This window comes from Camarhynchus parvulus, chromosome 1, assembly GCF_901933205.1.
Source record: "Camarhynchus parvulus chromosome 1, STF_HiC, whole genome shotgun sequence".
Lineage (NCBI taxonomy): Eukaryota > Metazoa > Chordata > Aves > Passeriformes > Thraupidae > Camarhynchus > Camarhynchus parvulus.
Genome location: NC_044571.1, coordinates 38,349,762 through 38,375,758, shown reverse-complemented (window position 1 = coordinate 38,375,758; position 25,997 = coordinate 38,349,762). Strand labels below are relative to the sequence as shown.

Sequence of the window (25,997 nt, the reverse complement as noted above, 5' to 3'; positions counted from 1 at the left end):
AAGCAGAGAGATACACATAAAAATATATTAAACAACTTTTCTCTATTAAAAAGACTCCAAGCCAAACAATAAAATATGATCATGCTATCTGCTGATGAAAGGTGTTAAAAATTACAACTAAAATAGGAACCTTACCAATTCAAGGCAGAAACCTCAAATACTTTAATTTCTGCAGCCTAATTTCAACATTTTTAAGGGAACTAAGGGGTTATTTATATATGCATAATAAAAAATAAATCTTGTGCATTAAAAGTGCTTAAAATAAAATTCGAGATGACACAGAAATGTTACTTAAATATGTAATGATAATTAAAATAAAACACAAATCAACTGTTTCTAGAGTAAGAATAGTTTTGTTTAATTACCAGTTGCAGCTGAAGTTATCAAACATATATATATACTCATTGAACAAAAATACGTAACAGTATTATAGGAAAAGCATACCAAAGCAGCAACCCACACAGCCTTTCAAGACCTCTTTTGTTTGGAACATTTTTAAAAACTGCCACTTTTGCCATCTCTACAGTGGCGGAAATCTCTTAACGTCATTGGAATTCTGGCTGGCATAGGATTTTTAGCCCCAAAATTTTTAGTACCTTCAGCAAGATAATTTAGCATGTGTTTTATGAAGGTCTTTGATAGTTTAGCATACATTTATTTGCTTGTAAATTTGGATTTTTCTGGGAAATTTAGTTTCTATGTCTTGTTGTTTCTTTGTTATTTATTGGAAGACAAGGAATTTTTGCTGGATAAAGAGTTCTTATTAAAAAATTCTTTTAATATAATTTTACCACTTTTATAAAATTACCAGAAGACATTCATTGGCCTAAATATCTCCCTCCTAAGGTCCGTGAGGTCTTAACGCCTTCCCCTTTCAGAGGCAACACATTTAGGCCAATGTCCTGCACAAGCCATGCTGGTGGTCACCAGGCTTCGAAGGGACAGAACCCTCCTCCCTGGGACAAAACACATTCAGAAACCCTCCAAAGGCAGGCAGGCAGGCAGGCAGGCATTCCCACAGTGCCTGTGCAAACACATTCGAGCAGTGCGGTCTGCGTGTGCGATTAAGACATTCCCCTGGGGCAGTCACTTACTAGAATTACTGCTGTCATCCTTGGTTCCATCGAGACTTCCATCGGGGTGCATTTGCAAGTAGTAGCCTTGCCTGCAATATAACCTGGTCACTATACCCTTGAGCTGGGGATCTGAAAGACAAACATATTTTGTCACTAGCCTCAAAACTTTTTCCAAGAGTTATCCCTACTTCTCTCACTGTAGGAGGATGTTTGGTGAAGCAGCAATGCTGTCTTAAAAGTAAGTACTACAACAAGATGTGCGCTGATGGAGATGAAGAAAAATCTCTCTGCAGAGAGTGTTGTTAGGTCAGTTCTATGTCCTGTTCTCTACCTCCAACATCCTTCATTACAATTAATAAGGTAAAACAGAGAAAAAAAGAACATTCGAAATACCCACAGACAAAAAATTTAACTGTATTAAGCCCTGAAAAAAATTGTAGACTTCAGCAACAAGTTTTATAGAAACTAATAAAACATTTGCAAAACCCTACTGGTTTCATATATGTTAGCAACTTACTGTACTGCACATAAGATTTAAGGAGACTGGGAGGAAAAGGTCTGTTTCCTTTCCTATCAAAAGTGGTAGACTTATCAGACGCAATTTGTAACAATACCATCTGAAGTTCGCAGAATATTTTAACCAAGCTAGAAGCAGATCCAACTCACCTGCCCTCTCCCACCTCCCCAGGGAATAACACTCACAATCAGGGCAAGATATAACCTTTGCTCAGCAGAAAGAAAAAGCTGAAAAAGCTCTCAGTAAGATAAAGCTATGGAAAATCCAGGTAGCTTGGAACAATGAAGGTTCTCCATTTAATACTCTGCATTTATGAAAACTGCCAAGAATTGGGCAGGGAGTGCCGAGCCACAAACTTTGATTCACAGCACAGATGTTGCCTTACCAAACCACAAACTGAGCTGTTAGAAAATTGTTTCAGAGAAAAAAGGCATCACATCTTTAAAAAATTCAACAGAACTACCTCTAGGTGATATCAGTATTAATATTGTTAAACATTAACTATTAGGCCAAGTTCCAGATAGCCAGTACATAAATTTGTGAGAATATTGGCATTAAAATATATCATATCATGCTTAGCTGTGCAATAATGAATTAAATTCATAAATACTTTGATACAGATATATAATAAAATAAACATGTGAGCTTCAAAGGAAGACAGAAAGTATTTTCATGCATGCCTGTGGGCAGAATACAAAATTTGTGTATAATTACTCTCACAATTAATCATGCTGTGTTACTTAGAGTATCCTAAGGGGACGTGAAAACAAACAGTGATAAACAAAACTGCCTCTAAATGGTATGTACTGAAATTTCTGTAGAGGCTCAGTTCTATGAAATTATCCTGCAAATGTTTTTATTGAATATCCAAATTACAAAGTCATATTAAACAATAAGCCCATCTGAATTAAAAATACAAGTTAAACTGTAAATATAATAAAAAACTGTTCCTATAAATAGTAACACTGTAAGACTTCTGAGGCATGGAAATAAATAATATGGACAATCAAAGATCAACATATAAGCATATTGCAACTTAAATTTTTAAAATTTATTTAAACTGAAAATTTTGCTTTCTTTTAATTTTTGCATTATCAAAAGTTTGTCTTTATATATGAATACTCAGAAACAAATATTTTTAAAAAATTAAACATGTTAAACTTTAATTCATTTGAATGTACTGTCTCCACCAATTCCATCAGGTGATTCAAAAGTATTTTCATAGTTCAAAAATGAAAATTGAATTCCTTTTACATAGGCACTATTCCTGTCAATGTATGCTTTCAATGTGTACTGCAAATTGACAATTTTAAGCATGCTTGCTTACCACTCATTAAAAGGCATCTTTAAAGACTAAATAAAAGTATAATAAAAATATTATTAAAATTAGATCTTAAAAATTATTTACAGGAAAAGTATCAGCATTTTGAAAAACACTTTCTATACCCAAGGAATCATGAATAAATTATTTTTTATCAACATTTTCTAGTGCAAAGAAGTTTCATAGGAAGGCAAAGTACGGTCAACTCACTGTCACCCACTGTTTACATCTACTGCTTCAAGGGAAAAATGTCAAACTTAGAAGTCACTTTCAAAGTTGTTTTTTTATTCTCATCCTATTCATTTTTCTAAATTGAAAAATTAAATATAATTTCTAATAATCATTAATCTGTTTTCATCAAAAGCATTATTTAAAATTAACCCTGCTTTACCAGCTATCCAAAATTATATCTGAATGAAAGTGAAATGACACATCAATCTTGATGCAAGCCATAATAAGCAATAGTCACAAAGACTACTCCATACAGTTTCAAGGTAAATATCTCCAAGATGAAGCAGACAATCCTGGCAGGCAAGAAGTTTATCTCTTCTTGCAGAAAGAAAAATTACCCTTTTACGTCCTTTTTGAGACATCTGAGCAGCAAGCAGAGAAGAGAAATCTGCTACTCCCTGTATTTCTGTAGCATTTCGTCTGCCCTTTGTCTCTTAATAATATTACAGGAACAGTCAGTTTGAGATGATTTGCAAATGAGTTTCTCAAATCGTTGTTGACCACACTTTTAAATTTTTTTTTACTGTCTTCTAGACAGCAGGAGTGAGCAACAATGCCCAGAAACAACAGCAGAAGACTGGTGCTGCCTGTCCACAGGTGTACTGGGTGTGTCATCTTTTTAGAACTCTCATCAGAGTGACAAAGACAGACAGACCAGCATTTATCCTTACCCTTTCACCCCCACACTTGCTTTTATCTTTCCACGTGTAGGAGAAAGAAAATGGCAAGAAAATACAGCACAAAAAAAAAAAAAATCAGAAACGGGATAAGAGCAGACAACCTCACCAAAGAGCTCCCAGTTCTCATGATTTTATCATAGAAATTTTGTTACTAGTTCTCTTTGTGTCCTAGCTGCCACAGTGAGGCTATTTTGTGAACAATATAATTTGTATTTAATTTCAAACACCTTGATTTCAGGACAAATGAAACTAAAAAAGGCAAACTTCACCATGCATCAAAAATTATGGAACAGTTCAGCATCTCCTAAGGATTTTTATCAATCTTTTTTTGCACCTTGATTTCTGAGGTTGAGCAGTTCAGCATGACATGTCAGCAATGCCATACATTGGGAAAAATTATTGACTGATTATTATTAGAGATTGTCTCTTAAAATTCAAAGCTGTACTGAATGGACAAAGCAACAGCTCCTTAAGCCTCTCCTTCCCAGCAATCTGTGTGACAGCAGCCACTTGCAGTCACTTTTCTTGCTTTTATTCCTTGTCAGTGGTGATGGCAGGATGCATGATTGCAGTTAGCATGAACACTCTGTCGGTAGCTTTTCTGATGTTCTCAACAAAGGTAGAGTTTAATTAAGATGTCTTCTCTCTCAAATAGTGGCTACAAAAATGGCTTTGCATTAACTCATGACAGGTTGACTGCAGCTCTTGCTCTAGCACAATTATGACACTTCATGTTTTGAATTGTGAATATTTTCTGTTCACAGAGAGAATGGCTTTCACATGTACTTCCCCACTCCAACACACTGCCAGGACAGATGTATTTAGAAACTTTACAGATTTAAAATAAACTAGGCAAAAAACTTATTAAATGTGAGTGTTAAGACATAGTTGAATTTAAAACACTAAGAGAACAGTGGTGAATATGCCTATTGTATATTTTAAAAATTAGTCCCTTAAAATCCACTGGAGTTTTAATGCTTAGTTTTTACCAGAGAAAAGCTTTTTTTTTACTGTTATTATTTATTTCCTCCCTCTTCTGTGCAAAGGTACTAAATAAAAGTCTGCTGACAAGCAAATGCTTAATGGGGGGGCGGGGAGGGGGTAGTCTCCCATCAACTCACATTCTTATGGAGAATAAACTGTACTATCCAGTCAGCCACCAGTCTGCCACAAAATGAGTCACTCAGTGAGCCAGGTAAAAGCCAGTATTAAGAGGTACATTCTGCTCAGACAGCAGAGCATCAAATCCACAATACCAGCTCCAGGTACTTCATGTTTTACTCATCCTTTATTCTTTACACTTCTGTCCAGCAGTTTCCACCTGTGGATATTTTAGTATGAAAAGTACCGCTCATATTAGTCCAGAAAAAAAATGAACTCAGAGCATTTTTTATTTAAGATTTATGGTACTCTGATAGTCACCAGGACTTAGCTGTCATGTCTTGCTTACTGATGCTGCTAGGGTCAGCATTTGTCAGGAGTCTTCTCCCTCACCTATTAAACTTTATTGAAAAATAATAAACCCCCATTATAGTCTGTATTCAGATTTTTTTAAAAAGTCAACCCCCCAAATCCTGCAACCACAAAATTCCTTTTGTACCTGGGAAGTAAAATACCCACCCAAAGTCCAGAGTGTCTCACCCACTCCAGGCACATCTCCCTATTATTTTGTAAGGCCTGGGAAGAGCAAAAAGCCCCTTTTCTTGACTTCTCACACAAGAGTACTGTAACAGTAGTGTGTGTGTTGGCTGTGTTGGACTGGAATTCTTGCCATCTCTCTTTCTGAAGTGTCTCTACTTTGTATAATAATAATTACCCCCCTGCAGGCAGGTTAGATCCCATCCACTATACCACAGTTCAAGACATCTTCAACCCCTCACCAACTTCTGCACAGAAATTTACTGTTGCTTTAGATTAGCGTCTGGATACATTTTCAAACTTAAAACACACCTCTGTAGTGCTTAGTATTTTAGAAACTTTCCACTAAGCAATTCAGCGCTGGAAGCAGGGAAAAAATTCCACGCAGAAATTACATTTTCTTTTTTCGATTCTCATTTCAGGTATTTCAGTTCCCACTGTAATGCTTTTCCCAGTTTTCAAAAGTCATCTTCTTCTCAAATGTACTGCTTCTGCTACACAGCAACAGTACTCAAACAGGTACAGTCGTTACAGATGATCACATCACATTTCACCTTGTTTATGCCAAGCCTTGCATTGTCGTTCCAGCACATAAAAGTGCAGGGTCCTCTGAAATGTGTTATACAATCGTAACAGCAAGCTTCCTGAAGCAAGTACATTGCCAATGGAGATTTCAAAATGCAGAACTTTGTACTTCATTTAAAGGTGATAAAATCCTAACAGGCATCTAAAACCATCCCTCATTATTAAAGTCTTCAGCTGTTCCAGTGACAGAGCTCTTGCATTCAAAAGCTTTATACACTCTTAACTTCTTTATTGGACTGTCCTATCACCTGGCGTCTTAATGTTTCCAAGTTTCTGATCGCTTTTCTTACTTTCTCTCATTGTTAACAGGAATAATAAAATTTGAACATTTATTTTATATGCTAGTGCTCTCTCATTTTAATAATATTTTTTCAATATCTCACAATATGCATTAGAAAATTAAACTTTAATTAAAAACTCAGGAGAAAAATATTTTTGAAAGAAAGTTTTGCTCTATTCAGGGCAAAAGGGAAAAGCACATAATGTGAACTCAGAAAAGCAATAGCTTCCATTATTCCCTGTTCCCATAAGTAATAATAGTACTTGTTCTGAAACGAGGTGGCTTTCTCTTTGCTCACTTATTTTTCCGTTCTCATGATGATTACAGGGAACTCAACTTTGGTGTTTATTTTTAACTCTACTTTTTGTCCATTTATGCCTCACATCACAAGCTCATCTCCTGCAGAACCCCGCTTTGAGAGCACGGTTAGGAGACAGAGAGTCCTCCCACGCTCCTGGGCTGCCATTGTCATTGACACTTCCACAGCGTTTATGAAATTTCCTGGTAAACTATGAAAGCAGGCTGGAGTTCTGCAAAATGGTTGCTTTTCTTAAAAGGCCCCTTTGTGCTGGCATCCTTGTCTTTGTGTTGCAAATGTTTTTATGTTAACAGCAAAATGTGCTCCCTTTCCATATGTGGGTGCTGACATTTTGTCTCTGGATCTCACAGTGCTACATAAACCTTGTTTCTTGCTATATGGTTTTACTCAAACAAATTTGATCATCCACAGAATTACAGGAACTTGGCTGCTAGCTGGGATAATTTATATCTGTTCAGATTTACAAATTGATTGGATTCAATAGACTTGTCTACAGTGTAACAATTAACAGCCTCCTTTACCAGACATTATTTTGGAGGATATTTGTTGGAAAGTGAAGAAGATTAGATTGTTCAGAAAAAACTTTGTTCAAAATAAAAATTTTACACGACCATGGTAGTTGAATTTTAGTAAATTCATTTAATAATTTGCATTTCTCTTCCTACTGGACTATACTGCATAAATCTGATGGTTCTGATCTTGCAACACATGGATTTATTGGAAAATTCCTGCCTAAAAACTGCCTTCCACTTCTGACCTATGTTTCTTCTACTACACTAAAATTCAAAGATCTCCAATTCCTTAATATCTAAATGATATCTTAGTTTATGTTATACACAGGAATACTGAGAAGAAGCTGGTCTCTACTGCCAAGGTTACTTAGAAAGCACCAGTCACAGCTTAATATATTTAACCAAAAAGCATGATCTTCCACCAATGAAAAAGCCCCATCTCAGCAATTATATTCAGTTTCTCAATTTACTCTAAAACACTAAAATTTCTACTGTTTAAATTCCATGTTAGAGAAGTCTTGCTGTGAAGTTTTATTTGTTCTTTTCATTTTACATAAGCCTAAAAAATACCCAATATGTCTTACTGAACCTTATTAATGTAGATAAAATAACATTCTAGTATTATGTTTTGGAGCTGTTCCTGTACCTGACCATCTTAGTTCTACCTGGCATATTCTTGATTCTAAATTCCAACCGCAAAACATTAACATTATAAAAAATACTGCTTAATTGAAAAGAAAAAAGCATCAAGCAATAGATCCCAGAAATAGGTAATTTGTGTCTTCAATTTGAAATAATCTCTACTTTGTTATCTTTCCATGAAAAGCCTTTGCCAAACACTAAATGTAATTTTGCTCACAGTCAAAAAATATCAAAGCACAATAACATGACAGCTTCTATTACCATTAACCCTGTGTATAAAATTTGACTAATGCACTGCCCCTGGAATCAGTAAATAAATGGGATTTAAGAATGAGATTTCTCTAAAGATGTCACTGAATGTTGAAAGCACAACAGAATGGGCATAGATGACCTTTACATATGTAACTGAATTTATTTCACATAGTGCCTAACTCACCAAAGAATGACTTTGATACTCCCCTTCCTAAATAATTTCTGATTTTAGAAGTCAATGTTTAAATATTGCATTTATTTTCACAAGCTTTACTACTTATCTCCTTGCATGCTGCATTACCAAGCAATGAAATATCGGAAGTCAGCTTCTATTTCTTTCACCAACTGACTTAGAAATAATTTTCAAAGTGCCCAAACAGTCTATTTTACAAGTATTCAAAGCCATCAGGGTAATTGTTAATGGAGAGAGGTTAACAGGATAATTTTAATGCAAAGTATTGAATTCTACTCGACATTCTATTTCAGAAAGCTTCCATAACACCAAGTGGTAGGGGTCTTTAACTCGTTACTAACTTTATTTAATTCTTGTCAGAATACATAAAAGTCCACAAAATGAAGCATATTCCCTCTGCTTAGATATGCAAAACCATCACATCTGAAATATGCTTGTCACGAACATAGTGTATTATATTTAGTTTTATGTTCTTGCCAGTGGCTCAAAATATTGATATAATCCATTCACATTGCATTCAAGAAATTTTAGTTTATGAACTAGTCTTAACATTGGAGAAAAACAGAAGATGCACTGCCAATGAACTGGGATAAAGAAGATTTTTTTTCCTAGTTGGAAGTAAAAATTAGAAATTGTAAAATATAGAATCATAGACTCATTTCATTTGGAAAGACCTTTTAGATGTTAAGTCCTATTGTTAACCCAGCACTGCCGTGTCCACCACCATGTTCCTTAGTGCCAAGTCTATACATCTTTTGTATACTTTTAGATACTTCCAGGGATGATGACTCTTTCTGGGGCAGCTTGTTTCAATGCTTTCACCCTTCCAGTGAAGAAATTTTTTTTCTAATATCCAACCTAAACCTTCCCTGGTACAACTTAAAGCCATTTCCTCTTGTCCTGCCACTCATTACCTGGGAGAAGTGGCTGACCCCCATCTGGCTACAGACTCCTTTCAGGCAGTTGTAGAGAGTGATAAGGTCCCCCCTGAGCCTCCTTTTCTTCAGTCTAAACAACCTCTGCTCCCTCAGCCACCCCCTATAAGATTTTTTTCTCACAAGATGTGTCAGAGACACACTGCAGAGCAAAGATTCAATTTTCTTTGACAGCTGAAGAACTTAAAAGCTTTCCTGATTTCAGGTGCAGCAGATTTCAAATATCTCCTAATTCAGCAGTCTCATTTTTTACTGCCATCACAGATGCATTACTACTTTTTAGAAAATTTGAATAATCAAAAGTTGTAATTTCCACATGACAGTTTGCTGAGTTGAGTAGAATGAATCAGAAAGAATAATTCCTGTTTCTTTTGCCTTTTTCATTAGTATTGACAATTGAGTGCTCAAATGTAAACTCCTGATCAACAAAATAAAAGTATTAAGTAGTAACCAAAGATAAATAAATCTGTTTCAAAATTTAAAAACTAATTTAAAAGAAAATAAAGGTGTTGATAAAACAGTTACATTTTAATTTAGTATTCAATAATGTACAAAACAAAAAGATTTCTTCTTTATATCAGACAGGAAAATATTTACTGTGAAAAAATTTGGATCACTAAACTGACTTACAGCCTTTAAAAAAGTAGAAAAGTAAGAATTTTACTTAGTAGAACACTATGTATATTTATAAATTATTATTTAATCCTTATGCTTTAACATAAATCCCCATTTTCAAACCATGTCTTTCCCCAACACTGGCTGAACAGATTTCTTTACAAAGACAAAATTAGTTTACAAAGAAATTGCAGCAAAATGAGATCTGTTAAGTGCAAATTGCATTTCAGTCCTCTTCATGAAGAAGCAATATTACTGGAGATGCAGGAATCCAAATGAATATTGATTGAGAAATGGATAATCCCGTTGTGAAAAGGAAATAAATATATTTCCACATTTGTTATTAGTTAAGAACATTATTGTTTCTGTATAAAGCAAGACTACAGAGGTTCCATTGACAAGGGGAAATTTGTGCTGCTAGTATGAATACAATAACTTATTTACTTATAAAAATATTTATTTGCCTAGGAAAACATGAATGCACTGGCATTAATTCTTATAGAAGAGCCACAAAAGAATTTTTAATATCATTACACATACAGTGTCATTAGCAAATTTTTAACACTTTAAATAGCACTACATTCCTCTTTCACAAAGGGTTGCTGTTTTCACATACAAACTCCAAAACCACTAAGAGCAACAGAAGTGAAAAGGAGGAAGCACAACCAAAAAAAGTATAATAGAGTGTGTTCTGCTTTTTAAATTTATTTATTTATTAAGAAATTACATACTCAAGAAATGTGATGAGTTACCAGAAGCGGATTAGTAAGAACTATTTGAACCAGAAATAGCAAGTCATATTAAAGATGAAGTTCTTTCTTTTTTTTGCAGTGTAACTAACTGTTGCCTGGGAATGCTCTTTAACCAGGCAAAAAATAGCAGACTATTCCCTATATTTTATTCTACTATTTGCACAAGCACTTGCATGTTTTCTTTGTAAGATGGAGAGACAGAAAGAGAAGCAATGCACGGCTGCTCTCATTTCCTGAGATAACTTTTTTCCAAAATCTCCCTGTGAGAAAGAGAAAAGCCCACTCAGCCTGCAGATTGCAAGACTTTGTAATCTGTGGTATTAAACACCATTCAGAAATCCTAAGAGTAGCAGCTTGAAAAACTGATTTTCAAACTGAGACAAGAAAATAATCCCCTGCACTTGAAGAACAGAGTCTGAATCTTTTCAAATTCTGAATAAGAGAATAATTTCTTCTATCATTGGTATGACAAAACTATGCCTCTTCACTGAAATTATTCTCTGCTTATTTTTTGAGTTTGAGGTTAACTTGGGCCACACCTTCAAGGCTTTTTTGTCTTCTCCTCATCTCTGCTACGCAAGAAAACTTGGAATACACAGAAAGAAAACAAACTATTATGAAGTTACATGACCCCAGGATCTAGGCTTTAAGGAAATCAGCAGAATTTGACACTAATGATACAGGACAATCACAGGAAATTGTGACAAGCAGTCACTCAGTTCAAACCTCTTTGAGGGACTTCAGCACAAATAACTTTATTTCTCTGGAACTTCTCTTTTTTCAAGACTGACTCTAGCAAGAACAAAAAAGGCATGGCTACAACTGACAAATTCCTTTTATTCTACCTAATGCTCCTGGAGGGAAAAAAACAAAAAAACCCCAAACAAAATCAAACTGTTTATCCCATCTAGATTACCCTGATTGTTTTGGAAACACTCTTTAGTCCAGATATTTAGCTACTAACCAGAAAATAAACAGAACTATACTCATAGCATCTATGAGAAAATGTGCAGAATTAGTTCAGATCAACTTGATTATTCACTAATAAGGAGTAAATCTTCCAGTTCTGAATCTTTTGATATTGTAGTGGTGACACACTGAGCAGAGACTATCCAGCCACTCACTGCCACCTACAGAAAATGAAAGTATTCTATAACATATCACAAGATTAAAAATACCTGCTACGTTTTGGAGGAGGTCAAAGTTGGTTCATATTTTGATGATGCCCAAAACCACCTCAAAAACACTGATAGGTCTTTCAATCTCTAAATCTAAATTTTATTACAACACAGACCAGAACATACAGTTTTTAAATATATAACCTGAAAATGAAATAAAAAATAAGAGCTTTATAAGGAATCTCCCATCCTATCTAGTGAAATTTTGCAGTGATTTAGTGATCTGGCTTTTTTTACATCCTGCTTTGCCTCCAGTGCAGCTCTCATCATGGAGCCCTGGCTATGCATCTACCATACATATTTTCTTAACGTGTTCAGATTGCAAGCCTTCCTTCCACTGTTTCTCACATCCTGTCTTTCACTCCCTACCTACTATCCTCTCATTCCTTTATTGTTTCCCAGCTGTATTCTTCTTCAGGTATTGTTTTCCAGCTGTGCATACACAATAATAGGCTATTCAAGAGGAATAAGATAACTCTCTACCCTGCTGCCCAATCACATCTTAACTTCAATAACAAAATAGATTTGTAAGCTTATACAAATGAAACAAATTTTCCTTCAGTCACATATGTCCTTCTTTATAAATGTATAGAAACAGATTCTCTTCAGGCTGTGAACTTAACAGAAGATACAAACTCCACCTTGTAGCTACCAGGAAATGCAGTGCAGTCTATAATTTCAGGTTGTATCACAGAAGTATATCAGCACAAAACCCCAAACCCACCAGCAACTTCTTCAACCATCCAACTATCAAGGGCATTTTGCAGAGTAGTGAGTCAGACTGAAGAACCGTGCAGTTTCAAATGTGTATTCTCTGTCAAGATGTGTAGTACAAAACTGACAAAAAACCCCCAACCAAAATATAGTCTTCAAAGCTCCTGAGCCACCACATCCATAACTGTGGCTTCTTTCTTCACTGTCTGCCTGGCTAAAAGAGTTAAAAGCATCATCATTCCTTGTCAAGTCTGGCATCATCTCTTAATTTCTTACAGATGTCCAATTATGTGTGAAGATACTAAACGAGGCAAATTCCAAACCTCCTTTTTTGGTGTGTCTCAATAAAGCAACAGGCGACATTCCTCTAAGCACGTATGAACATCTCCCCTGAGGCAGTGTTCTTTAACTCTTCCAAGATGGAGTAGTGAGAAACACATAGCTCATTCTGAGGGACAGGCCAAAAATGCACTGAATTAAGTACACCTGAGAGAGCTTACTCATGCACCCAAAACATCTATCGTGTGCTCTTCAGGCCTGTTCACACCGTGGAGACACCAATGCTCTCTGCACTTTGGACAAGTCTTTCCCCCCAAGACTCAACTCCAGCCCTGTCAGATTATTCTGGTTGGACTAGAATTATGGCCAGCTCCAGACAGCTGCTCATTCACTGTTAGGTTGTGTTAGGAAACCTACCTATACCACAAACATGCAACTATATGGGCACAACTAAATTTAAACCAACTTGCTTAGCATCCTCAACTATCAGCTGAGGATTTTCCTCACACCAGGACTTCCACTCCACCCTTCAATGTGAAGCTTGTCCTGAAAACCACTTTACAGAACATACAAGTTTAAATGGCATATTTTAAACAGAAATCAAAAGCAATTTCATTCTCCAGATCCATGTGCTACTGTAACAATAAGTTGTGAGAGCCAATCAAGACTGAGGTGTCTTTAACCAGCATTCAGGAGAGCCAACAGGTATGCTTCCAGACAAAAAAATTACAGCATTTTCTGAGTATTAATATTAAACCCCCTTTAAATCTCTTATATTTCGTGCACATTTATTATACCGACAACTTAAATGCTATTAGAAGCTGAAATATTACAGATACTGAAAAGTAGGAAATTTGTCCCTGGAATTTCTACAGCAACTTCTGCCTGTGCCTGGTGGTGCTGCAGCGACAACTCTGCCATCAGCCCAGAGCACGGAGCAGTTGCAACAAGGGCCACAAATTTTTCTCTGAGATAATGTCCTAAAGACAGCTCTCAACTGAATTCTTTACCTTCTCAGTGCTGGGCCTGGGCTGCCTGTCCTTCTTGCATTTTCTAACCCTCACATGCTCTTACTCAGGCTGTCCAATGAGCAGTCCAAGGACTGATCCTCTGTATCATAGCAGAGCTGTTGCTGGTGCTTCACCTGTAATACAGCAGGCATCATGTGCCTTTGTATCCTAACACATCTCCAGTGCAGATTTACACACACTTCAAGAGCAACAGCTGAAACACCTAGCACTTCTACTTTTTATCAGGACATAAATTCAAGCTTCTCCAGCTCCCATATGCAGTCAGGAAGAACAAGCAAACAGGACATTACTAATTTAGAAAACAATCTGAAATTAATCTACTTCCTTTACAATGAAGCTCAGTTTGTAGCAGAAGTCTTGTTTGTTTTTCAGAGACCTTTGAAAAAGTTCTCTGGTTCTCAATTCAAATACAGCAGAAGCGTCCAAGATAACTCTTCAGATTTGATACACAAGCCCAACTCCTTTCTCTACACAAAGTGAGGATTAGCCTTCATTATGTCTTAAGTTCTTCACTAAAAATCTGTGGCAGCAGCCTCATCAAGTGGGTGACATTTGATGTTTCTAATTATTTCTACCTGTATGCAAAGTGTGGATTTACCAGAGAAGGAAGAGGAAGAAAAGGGGAAAGAGAAAGTAAAAGCTCACAGGACTCTCACTCATGCACTTGCAGCTTTGTGCTGTCACAAAACCCACCTATCATATTTTTCTCTGTGTATTTTGCAGAAAAACACAACTAGTCACACCAAAAAAAAAAAATCGCCATAAACTCAGACTTTAATTCCTTTGTTTCCTTACAAATGAAATAGTTTGTTCAATACAAAAACATTAAAACTATAAAGTTCAACAGATTTACAACAAAAAAAGACCTGCTTCAAAACTGAGGAAAAAATTCAAAATTGAGAAATATCTATCTGAAAACAGAAGCTTTACTCCAGACTGTTCCCAGGTTCACATCTTTTCTCTACAAGGAGAACCATGGTTAAAATCTGCGAAGACTATTTCATTATTTTGAGTTCTACATTGCAAAGAAAAGTACTTTGAAACACATACCAAACAATCTAGCTAAACCAGAGGCACATAAATCCTTTCCAGCTGAGTCAATGGGATTGATTCTGAGGCTTCTGGTTCCAGTCTAGTTCAGATGTATATGAAAGGACCTGAAATCTAAAGAACTTGTGATAGGGATATGCCCAATTTGGAAACAGAGACACCAAGGCAGCACAGTATTACTGCCAGATTCAGATTCTCATAAGAGTAGGACCTATACCCTCTCACTGGGAAAGTATGTCTTGAGAGAGGACAGGTGCCTTCCATGGAATTTGCCTGGCTGCCTCCCGAAATCTCCAGATGTCCAGATCTAATGCAAAGAAAACCAAAGCTAGTTTTTAATTTCTGCCTAAAACTGTATCAAAAGTTGCCTCTGCATTTCTATTTAGCATTCTTAAATTTCAGAACATGGTTAGCCTTGAATATTTTGAAATACATATTTTAAAGGCCATAGAGTTATTAATTGAAATTATTGTTCAAGTTCAAAGTCAAGCTTCTTCCATGATATTTAGGTTAAAAAACTCTGTATTTTCTACAAGATTTTTGATGTGCCCTATTAATTACAGCATTCTGTGGACTCTAGTGACTATGTTACTTGGACTCCAGCAGCATGAAGACGGTGAGGATAGCACTGTGGGCAAAGCAGAGAGGGCTCACTCAGGAGAGGAGTGAGGTCAGGCTCCACCTTGGAGGGGATTGGGCTGGTCCAGTGCACAGGGACGTGTTCCTGGAGGACCATAACAACTGGCCTCGTATGTAAAGTCACAGTAAAAAGACTCTCCTGCCAGCAGATTTCCAGGCCATACCTAAGCACAAGGGATTAGAATCACCCTCAATTCACAGACAACAAAATAAAAGAACCAAGAGGATGAGCAGTTTGTCCAATGGAGCAGTACAAATGTGGTTTTCTGCTTCCTGGTCCAGTAGGTAGATGTCACTGCCAGGCTACACAGAAGGACTTAACAGGACTGGAAAAGACACAATTAATAACTGGGTAGACAGAAAGCACTATTTACAAGCATGTCAGAGGCCCCGAGTTAAACACTGCTTCTGTTTGTTTCTGTAAAGCAGTATTAATCCCACTGTTGAGGGAAACTGAAGGATTTTTAAAAAGAGGAATTTAAAGTGGGGGGAAGTGAAGGAGAAAAGGCTTGCCACTCTTAATAAAATAAAAAGATGTCAGTGCAAATAGACATCATTTATTAGAAACCTCCTTTTTGAATAACAAAATGTCATCTACTGATGAATGCAAACCGAAGGGGGGAAAAATAAAAAGAAACCCTTGTCAACAGTTTCCAAACAATTTCAAATCAGACAATTTGCTTCTAAAATTATGTTTTGCTTAATTCATGTTAACTACTGGATATGTGTCGTTCAGAATACATAATTTCTCAGGAGAATTGCCTCCTCTGAAAAGTAACAAATTCTTTCAATGGCAGTTTTTGCAAACCATAAGTAGCTCTAAGACTTTTCTAAAAGTCCTGAGACATTTCATAGAATCATAGAATGGCTTGGATTAGAAAGGAATTTAAAGATCATGTAGTTTCAATCTCACTGCCATAGGCAGCGGACACCTTCTACTACACCAGGTTGCTCAAAACCCCATCCAGCCTGTCTTTGAACAGTGCCAGGCATGGGCCACTCACAATTTTCTGGGCATCCTAAATTTAAAGCTGAATAAATTGGAAATTTGCATGCAAATTACTTTACATATTGTTTGGAATACAGCAAAAATCTAAAATTTTGAAGTTCTCAAAATCTCCTAAACAACCAAACATTACTAAATGCTTCTGGTTTATATCACAGAACTGTCTATATTACAGGCATGATAAAAGACAATAAATTTAAGTGACAAGAGCTGCAATTAGGATAATCAGAATATTTCGGATTATAGAAATGGGAGACAACCCCTAAATGGTAGGAAATTTTAGATTTCAAAATATATTTATTGCAACCTAAAATACTCTTTGTTTTTGAGAAATTTGACTTCTCTGTGAGAGAAGAATCTGAGAGAAGAGCTCTGCTGCCACTGCAGTGCAAGGGAAGGCTCCCAAAGGTTCAGTTTGCTGTCTGTCCAGGCACTGGAAACTGGGAGGCTGTCAAGAGGAATATAGCTTTGTTTTGGGATGTACAGTAATATTGTGGGTCTCAGCTCTCCTCAGTGCAGGAAAGCGGAAGCAGCATTTCAGGAAGCCGAAAAGACTGACTACTTCTAGAGCAGACTCCATGACTAGAGTCATTAGGACTTCTACATCTGATGCAGTCCTCCTTGGCTCCCTTCACAACTAGTGGACCCATCTATTTCAGGGTGTCATGAATTGCTTCCTAGAATTTTTTAATTAATTGCATGTCAGTCAAAATACGAACCTACAAGTTACCCAAGTTTTGGTGTCTCCATAGCAAGAATTTTCATTCAATTAGGTGAACCTAATCCCATGGGTCTAGAGTAGATCCATGGTCACCTATTCACTGGTTTGAAAACATACTTTGTTTTTCCTGGAACTTCAGCAGAATCAAAATATCCTAGAAGAACATTCAGATTCAATGGTAAATGACCACAAGGAATAATCAATGATGTAACAGATGATTGCAAAGAAACTTGTCTGAGAAAGGCTGTGAGTCATCTGAATCCAGCCAATATGGAAATCCTTTGAAATGTCATCCTTACGGTGGAACTTTTTCAAAACTGAACTTAGCAGGAAATTATTTCCTAGAAGGAAGAATAGGAAAAGGTGCTAAACAACTGTTTCTCTCAAAATAAATTAAAATGACTAACTTAAAGTCAGGATTGCACACAAACAAGTGATAATGGTTAAACCTCCTCTGAATGACGCACCTGAAGGGAAACAGACCCTCTGCCTTTGTAACACTCACCCACAGCATTCCAGAAGTTGGATTACTTCCCATCCTACTGGACACCTGTCTTATACAGCCCCTTGAAGAAACAAGTTTGAGACCTTTCAACAGAAAAACACATATTGCATAAAGCAAACACATCTAGTATCCATTCATAGCATACAGGTAACAATAGTGAACATGTGCCACAGGTATTAAAATAATCAACTGGTGTCTAAAATCAGCATGTGGATGTGGGAAAATGCATAAAACCAACCTCAAGGGGGTTAAAGTTTATGTCTTTGTTTAGCAGAAAAATGGTTCTAAGACATTGAAGCAATTCTTTTTGCTTTATCTGCCTACAACTACCATTGCTCCACATCACCAAACCATCTCTGAAAATGTCCTGGCATTTGTAATAAACATCAGTCACCTGTTATCTACGTCAATGTATTTTGAAAAAGCTTTCCAGACAGAACTAAGCAGAAAATAATGTTCCCATTGTAAAATACTCTTTTAGGATAAAGCCCATAATAAAGGTTTCTCAAAAAAAAAAAAAAAAGAAAAAAGAAAGAAAAGGGAAAAACATTTCCAAGGTTACTCACACAGGAATAACTATCAGCTTGGTAACCAGTGCAGGCTGGGATTAAAGGCTTTTTATCTGAATCAAAGTGAGCAGGAACTCAAGACTTGAAACGTCCACATGACAGAAAAGTGTTCAAGCTGCAAAAATTTTAACAAAGTTCTCCTGTTTTGATGGAAGCTTGGCATTTGACCTGACAGACCAGTAAAACAGTTTGAGGCAAAACCAAAATATCAGTCAAAAAACTCTACCAGAAGGCCAGAAAAAAATGTGCCTCGTTTGCCTGGGAAGAAGGATCATGTGTGACAATTTCACTTTACTTGCTCACCATAAAAGATCTAGTTAATTCTTTTCTCCTTTCCATGATGATGATATAGAGCCCTAAAGAACTGCTCCATTTTTGTGTTTTTTGAGTTAGGTTTTTTTTTTGGTGGGTTTTTTTGAAAAAAAGCAATTATAATTACAAGCACAAAAAACAAAGCAAAATGCAAAGCCAAACATAGGGCAACAGAAGGTCACTTGAAGAAGTCACCAAATAAATTACCCAGATCTCATATTCATTAGTGCAGAGTTTCATTACTGCTACAACAGCAGTAGACAATCTCAAAATTAGCACAAATATGTGTGCACATTCTACCCCCTCTAGCACAGGTGACTTTCCACTGTCATCACTTCTTTGTCACTATGTGAAAACACAAACCCTTACAAAGCTTATGTTTGGCTGCTAAAAATAAAGCCTAGCTAAATGAAGCTAATGTCTTAAAACATACTCTTTTATCTCAGTTTGCTAAACCAAGGACCATACACATCTCTGCTCCCCTAGAATGATGACTGGAACTTTCTAACCTACACAGCTCCTGATATCAAACTTCACATTTTGCTGTACTTCCAGAGCTGAAGTTTGGCAGGTTTGCTTACATTTGATAGCGCAGCTCCCCTAAGAATGCAAGCTAGAAGACCAGTGCCATGTACCAAAACCTATTGGGATGTCAAACATGACTCATTTTAGTAAGCACTCAGTAAAATTTCCATCAACAAAATAATTTTAGTTATATTTTAAACCAATTCTGATTCTTTATGAGGCAAATAATATCCCTGTTTTGGCTCAGGAATGGGGGAGGGTTGGTTTTTTTTAAAGTTTCCATTCAATTAAAACCTTTAAATGAAATGGCATTTATTTCTAATAGGCCACTGCAGTTTAATGAATCCACAGGTCTATTTCCTTATATTCAACGTGGACATGAACATGAAGGAAGATATATTTTTGATTCATAAGTGTACTACTTGCAGGACTACTTCTGAGGGACTTATTGTCTGGTCTCACAGTCTTGCTTGCTGGTTGCAGTGATGAACTCAGAATGAGGAGCAAATTCTGCAGCTTCATGTGCTAAAATGAAAAACTCAGTCTTAAAAGATTTATATAACTTCTGCACTTACAGAAATTAGTGAAATGGAATCAAAATCTTTGATTTTGTTTACCAAAACCTGTACAAAAGTTGATTGTGGTCATTAGCATATTGCATAATTGCAGTCCCAGAACAAACTGGTTATATTTTATTTCCCCTTTACAGAATTGAAATAAATTCAAACCATCTGCCTATTTTAGTAATAGAAAGCTTTAAGAAAAATAAGCTCAGTGAAATATCCTGAGGATACAGGGATGGGCCTGAAGTTCAGCCACAGTACAGCTTGACTTCAACACCACTGCACTGACTGAAATTACATTAATTGCTGTCAGGTAGTCGGTTGTCACAAAACAACAGTTACTCCCCTTGGTCATGTTTTAATGCCTGAAACTGCAGGATCAGGGCAGATATGAGGCATTACAGAACCAATGAAATAAAATTTAAAGCCTGAATAATTAATATAACTACTCTTTGAACAAATCTGGTATATCTGGCATAGTTTTTTAGATGGAACAAGACATGAATGGCACATTTGCCAGAGTTTTCCCCCATTCCATCCCCCTCCTTGGATAATCAGGTGTTTTACCAATATGGTAACTCAGGATGTATCTGTCAAAACAGGCTTTGACTGGAAATGCTGTTCTGACAAAACAGAAAACACAGCATGCTTTGCAGTGAAAAACTCCACAAGCCTAAACGTCAGTTTGCTTTCCCAGATGACAGAACAGTCATTTTCTGAACAGCTTTGTTTAATAAGTTGTTGGTATTGCTACTACTCTGATTTTCAAGATGAAGCTTTTCAGAAGCCGGAGCAGTTTCCAATGCGCTACGTCCTTCTGTTTGGAGCTTCTTAGGGAGACGACCACAAAAGACTACTACTCTGGTTTTGGGTTTTGAGTAGTCTCAAGGTGTGGACTTAAGGCATCACACCTTGCAGTGGTCTAAGCTTTGGCACAGCATAGATAACAATAACTGCGGCCTTGTCTACATCAGAGTGTCATGTTCTTCTATTCAGGAGTCCAAGTGCTCGTGGAAACAACATTACCACCTTACCTATTTGTCACAGCAGACATGTAAATACCCAGAGCATTAATACCCAGCAACCTTAACATTTAATAACCCAACTCATCTGCATGTGTGCTGCATCTGCAGCTCCATCCTATTGCTAGGATAACCAAAAGAAGTTCTTCCCTTTTACTGTTTTTTTTTTTATAAATTTAATTTGAGGGCACATAGTTACCCAAGTGGCATATAAGCACTAGGGAATTTGTTCCACTGCTCCCCTTGGAACAAGATGTGAGATCCAGTGCTGATTGATTTACCTTAATGACTGAGCAACAGCCTCATGGCAAACCTTATTTCAGCCTTTTCTCTGCAATGAAGAAAGGTGGCAACACAGTCCCTGAGATTCTGAATGGCAGGACTGTGCAAATGCATGTTGGGATGGCCAGAAAAGAATACTGTTCTGTTTCAAAAGCATGTCTGCTGAAGTTTAGAGGCAAAGGTGGTAGCAAAGGGCTTTCAGAGCTATAGAAAGTCATATTTCTTCTTCCTCTGCAGGAATGCAAATAGGAAAATTTATATCTTGTTCTAAATACAGTCTGAATTACCCCAATTAAGAAAATCTATTCAATTTTTTCATCTTCCTCTAAACAGGAGCTTAGATACAAGTCTACATCAACATAAAAACAAGTGCCATTCAGAATCAGCTCACTGATGACCTGCCTCACAGTAGTTTATAAAACACTGATCCAATGCCTCCCTACAAAAAGAGAAGAATAAACATAACTACCATAAAATCAAAATGTGAAAAGCCCAACTGCATCCAGTGTACAAAAAGGCCAAGGTCCAATTCATCATGAAAATATTATCTCAAATCTCAAAAATGGATAAAAAAAATAATAATACTGGTATTTCAACAGTTTTCCACCAAAGATACTTCTCTGTTTCCATGGCAGTAGCCAGTAGAATCCAAAACTGCGTAATTTTCATGTTACTTAAAAAAAAGAAAAAAAGCCTTCTCAGAGATAAAAATTCAACCCAATAACCAAATGGAGGCACTCAGGACTCACAGAGCTGTCAACATACTAAAGCCACTGTGCAAGACATTGCTGATATTATGGCAGAAGTGAAGAAACATTTTTTCACTTCCTACACAGCTATGACATATCCCTAAAAAAGAACTCAGTATGCCATAATCTATTGGACTCAGGATGTGAGTTTGCCATTAGTCCACTCGTGTCACATCTGAACAGCCCTGGAAAATCAACAGCAAACACCTAAATTGTCCCTAAGTAATAACACATATCTATCTGGAAACCAGTTGGAACAAACACCATTATGCATGTAAATATTGCACAATCAAAAACTAAACAAAGTAGAATAAAATAAGTAGCAAGTAGTTAAAGACCGTTTCTATATCACATCATGTTCATTGTAGTTTGGGTCATCCTTAATACAGTTGATTGAAACAAAAATACCTCAAAGTAAGCAAAACCTTTCTGCTGCTTCAGGCTCCAAACATAGCTGGTATCCCCACTATAACTAGGAACTAAAGTTCTGAAGTTATCATAAAACTTAGAATATAAGTTCATTCAATTCAAAGAGAGTACTTCTAACAACTCCGGTTATGTCCTGGATGGATGCTAATACCAGGATAGAAATAATAAAAAACCTTTAAAAACACCTTGTCTTTACAAGTCTGTTTAATCTAGGAGTACCAAGATCTCTAGCCAGGTTGCTCAGGTACATTTAACTTTCCCTTTCCATACCTTAACGTGATTGAAACTTCTGAAAATTTAGCCAAAATTTTCAGTGAATGTTTTTGTAAAAACATCAGCAACTATTGCCACTAGTTCATTCCCCACAACTACTTTTCTCCAAGCCATGTACTACTTACACCTAAACACTCGGCAAAGAGGAGAAAACAGGCTGATCTTCTTTGCATCCCTGCCTATATTTGAAGCAAATGCAAACTGTGAAAACCAAAATAACAATACTGTGTGAAGTTGGTAACGAGCTGACAAAATTATAGTTAAGAACCTCTAAGCATAAACAACTTTTAAGATGAGATTCACTATGGTCTCTACAGCTCAGCCACTGAGGCTGCTTAAACCATTTTAATCTGTTTTTATTTAAGCTCTGCAAGTGGAGAGTTTTAGTTACTCAGATCCTGAATTGTTGACTGTTTATCCCTGAGAAATTTTGAGCACAACCTGCTCACGAGTATCCACTGACCTAAAAACATACACCAGTAATTCAACAGAACTGTTTGCTTACCGTGCCAGTCAATTTCAACCATTATGTTTGCACCATAAACCACTGGTAAACAGGATGATTGATTGATTGATTGATTGACAGAATTATACTGACTATGATAAGTGGCCCTGAGATGGTTATTGGCTTGATCCAATCACTTTGTCATCACAACAATGACATAGAAATTACTATTCATAGCTTGGTTTAATTGCAACAAGATTATTCAGGCTTAACCTGCATTGATTTCTGTAACTTTCAACTTTATGAACACCTGATGAGTCTATTTCTTTCTTGTTAGAGAAAAACACTTTCAAAACAAAAAACTCTGAGAGTGCTGATAAACCTTTCTAAAATAGAGAACTAGAGAGTATAGCCATATATGCTATATGCTTTAGTTTTCCTTCCTTTCTGTGGTTTGAATTCAATTATCTTATCTCTACTGTGATATTCAGTGTTTCCAAAGAAAGATGGCTGCTTATTAGTAGCATTCAAGGTTTCCAAATGCATATATGTTACAATGCATATAAATCTGAGCCATCAACTCATTTTGATTTATTTGCATACATTTTTTTGCTCATTTTACACAGAACTTGCAACAGATTATTTGTTATACAGAACAGCATATATTAACTTTGCAAAGATTCCCCAAATCACGTGCATTACATCAAAAGATCTGGTTTTAGGGTAGTAACATCACAACCTTACAGTTCTTTAGTACATATAAGCAACTTAGACAACAGAATTTAATGAATTAATTTACATATACCAAAGTGCTAAAATTCCATAGCTCTCAGTTGTACATAAATTGCAAATTTGGGGTCATCTGACTTGAGAGCTGAAACTAAAAAACTTTTATTTCTTTTTCCTTAAATATTTCCTCAAAAAGTCATTACTGAAGCTCTGTGGAAGCACATTTCTCATTTATTTAGCAAAAGTCTGTGGATACATAAACTAGAATGACAGATATTTCTACTTTGTCAGAAACACTATGAAGTTGGACTTATCAATCTAATGCCTTGAAGAATTCTGCCATACACTAATCTCTGCACAAAAAAGAAAAGAAACAAAAAACCAAAAACAAAAAAAAAAAAAATCCCAACAAACCTCTTCTCAGAATTCAGACTATTATTTTAAGCAAGACCAAACTATGTTAATTAGGAAGTTAAGACTACAGTCTTGATTTTTTATTTTTTGTGAAAGGTGTGTAAGCAATATGTGCACCTGTCTCTGCCTGGAGTTTGTGATAAACACAAAAGTTGATTATCCAAAGGAAGAGTAAAAGAAAGTAAATACAAAGTAAGATCCAAAGAAAGAATAAAAGTGTTCAGATGAAAAAACTGCTTGCTTGGTTGTAAGAACAGATGATGACGATGATGTATATTGTTCACTATCAATAATTTTCTAATGAGTACCTTAGGAGGAACATGAAAATTTTCAAATCCTCAAAACATACAAAATTTAAGTTCAATAATACTTGCTAGAAACAAAAAAAAGTTGGCTTTTCTTCAGATTACCTATATCAGCAGAGACCAGTCTCTCAATTTTTCAGCTCCAGGAATAGTTTTGTATTCAAAAATTCTAAAGTATCTTGTGCTATTTTAGAATTATTCCTACTTCTTGAGACAGTCATGATCCCAGATAATTTATATGATTATGAAAAGGAATTACTAGTGGGAGGAGTTAAACATTAATTTATTGTGTGTCCTTACACAACCATACTTAGGTCTTCATCTTGTAATCAGGCCTCTACTTGGCTGATGGCAAGCGTGGCTAGTCCTCAGGACTGATGCCAGAAGTGTACTTCCATGTACAAGCCTAGCCAGACCTCCAACAAGGCAAAACTTGCTCTGGACACAAGGGGAAACTTGCTAAATTTTGCTGCTGCAAAGCCCCTCCTACCATGCAAGCTTCTTTCTAATGCCATAGGAAGAGATTCAATAGTTCATGGAATCTTATTTTTGTTGGCTTTAATGATACAGTTAAAAATGTTGTTTGGAACAAAATATTACACATCTCATGTGTATTTGCGTTGACTACATAGAAGGAACTGTTCTCATTACACAGCAAGAAAAGTGAAAGAAGAAAATAGAGCAGTGAAGTTTAAGAGTTCATTTATTTAGTAGTTGCTGGTATACAGATTACAGTGGCAAATTTTTCAACTCATCAGAATTTCATATGAAGAGCTACAAATCACTAATTAAGGTAGAGGAATCCAAGTCTCAGTTATACATAAACTACATAGATGAAAATGAGAGGAGCATCTGCTCAAGCTGGAATGCTCACAATGCATAAAGCAGTGAGTGTGTGAACAACTAAACACTCTGTAAATGGTGAAAGATTTTGGAACAGTTACTATAAACCGTGAACTACAGAGGTACAAGGAGGGGTGGCTGGAAAAATTTCTTACTGCCTCACATTTCTGAACATACTAATTTGTTATAAGATTGTTCCTCAAAACAAAGCAAAAAAGAAATAATCAAGATTAAAACAAAAACAAATGCAAACACATATTTACTTTATACTCTAGCAAGAAGGCTGCTCTTTATGAGTTACCAATAAGCTTCACACACCATTTTAATCACAAAAGTTAAGTCTGCTGTTGTATGAAAAACTCTTCTGCAAATTTGGAAAGAAATCATAAGAACCTTCACTTGATTCATTGTAGTAATGCTCTTTTTTGAAAAGAGCATTTTCATGAATTTCTAAGAATTACATATATGCAATGCTTTTACATAACTAGGTATATATAAGTCACAAATTTATTACTGAAGTAAATAGTTACCTTTCACAGAAAATCCTCTTCCACACTACTGAAAATACTACAATAAAAGCATAGTAAATTTACTAAAAAGAAATTCCCAGCCGTTGCTCTAGTTTTAAATGGTAAGTAAGGAAGTCTCTCTCTCACTCAGGGAGTACAAATGCTCATCAAAATCAAACCAGAAACACCTATAACACATTATTGCATTTAGGGAGACCCTGGTTCCAGCTCCTACCTCTAGGCTCATAGTTCCACAAGAATGTTTACTGCAAATAAACCTGCTGACCTTTTCTTAAGCCTGACATATCTGCTATGTGCTGAGTGACTTTGAAATTCAGTAATAAAAATGCCTTGAGG

The 25,997-nt window shown here is 36.1% G+C and overlaps 1 protein-coding gene across 2 annotated transcripts in view; it reads right to left on the bottom strand.

Moving 5' to 3' along the window:
• FGF14 (fibroblast growth factor 14) overlaps nucleotides 1-25,997 on the bottom strand; it is a 381,662-nt gene that overhangs the window by 92,140 nt on the left and 263,525 nt on the right. For both annotated transcript variants that reach the window (XM_030953833.1, XM_030953844.1), the window contains exon 2: nucleotides 1,095-1,205. In XM_030953833.1, coding sequence (XP_030809693.1) covers nucleotides 1,095-1,205 — 111 coding nt within the window. The remainder of the gene's footprint in view (nucleotides 1-1,094; nucleotides 1,206-25,997) is intronic.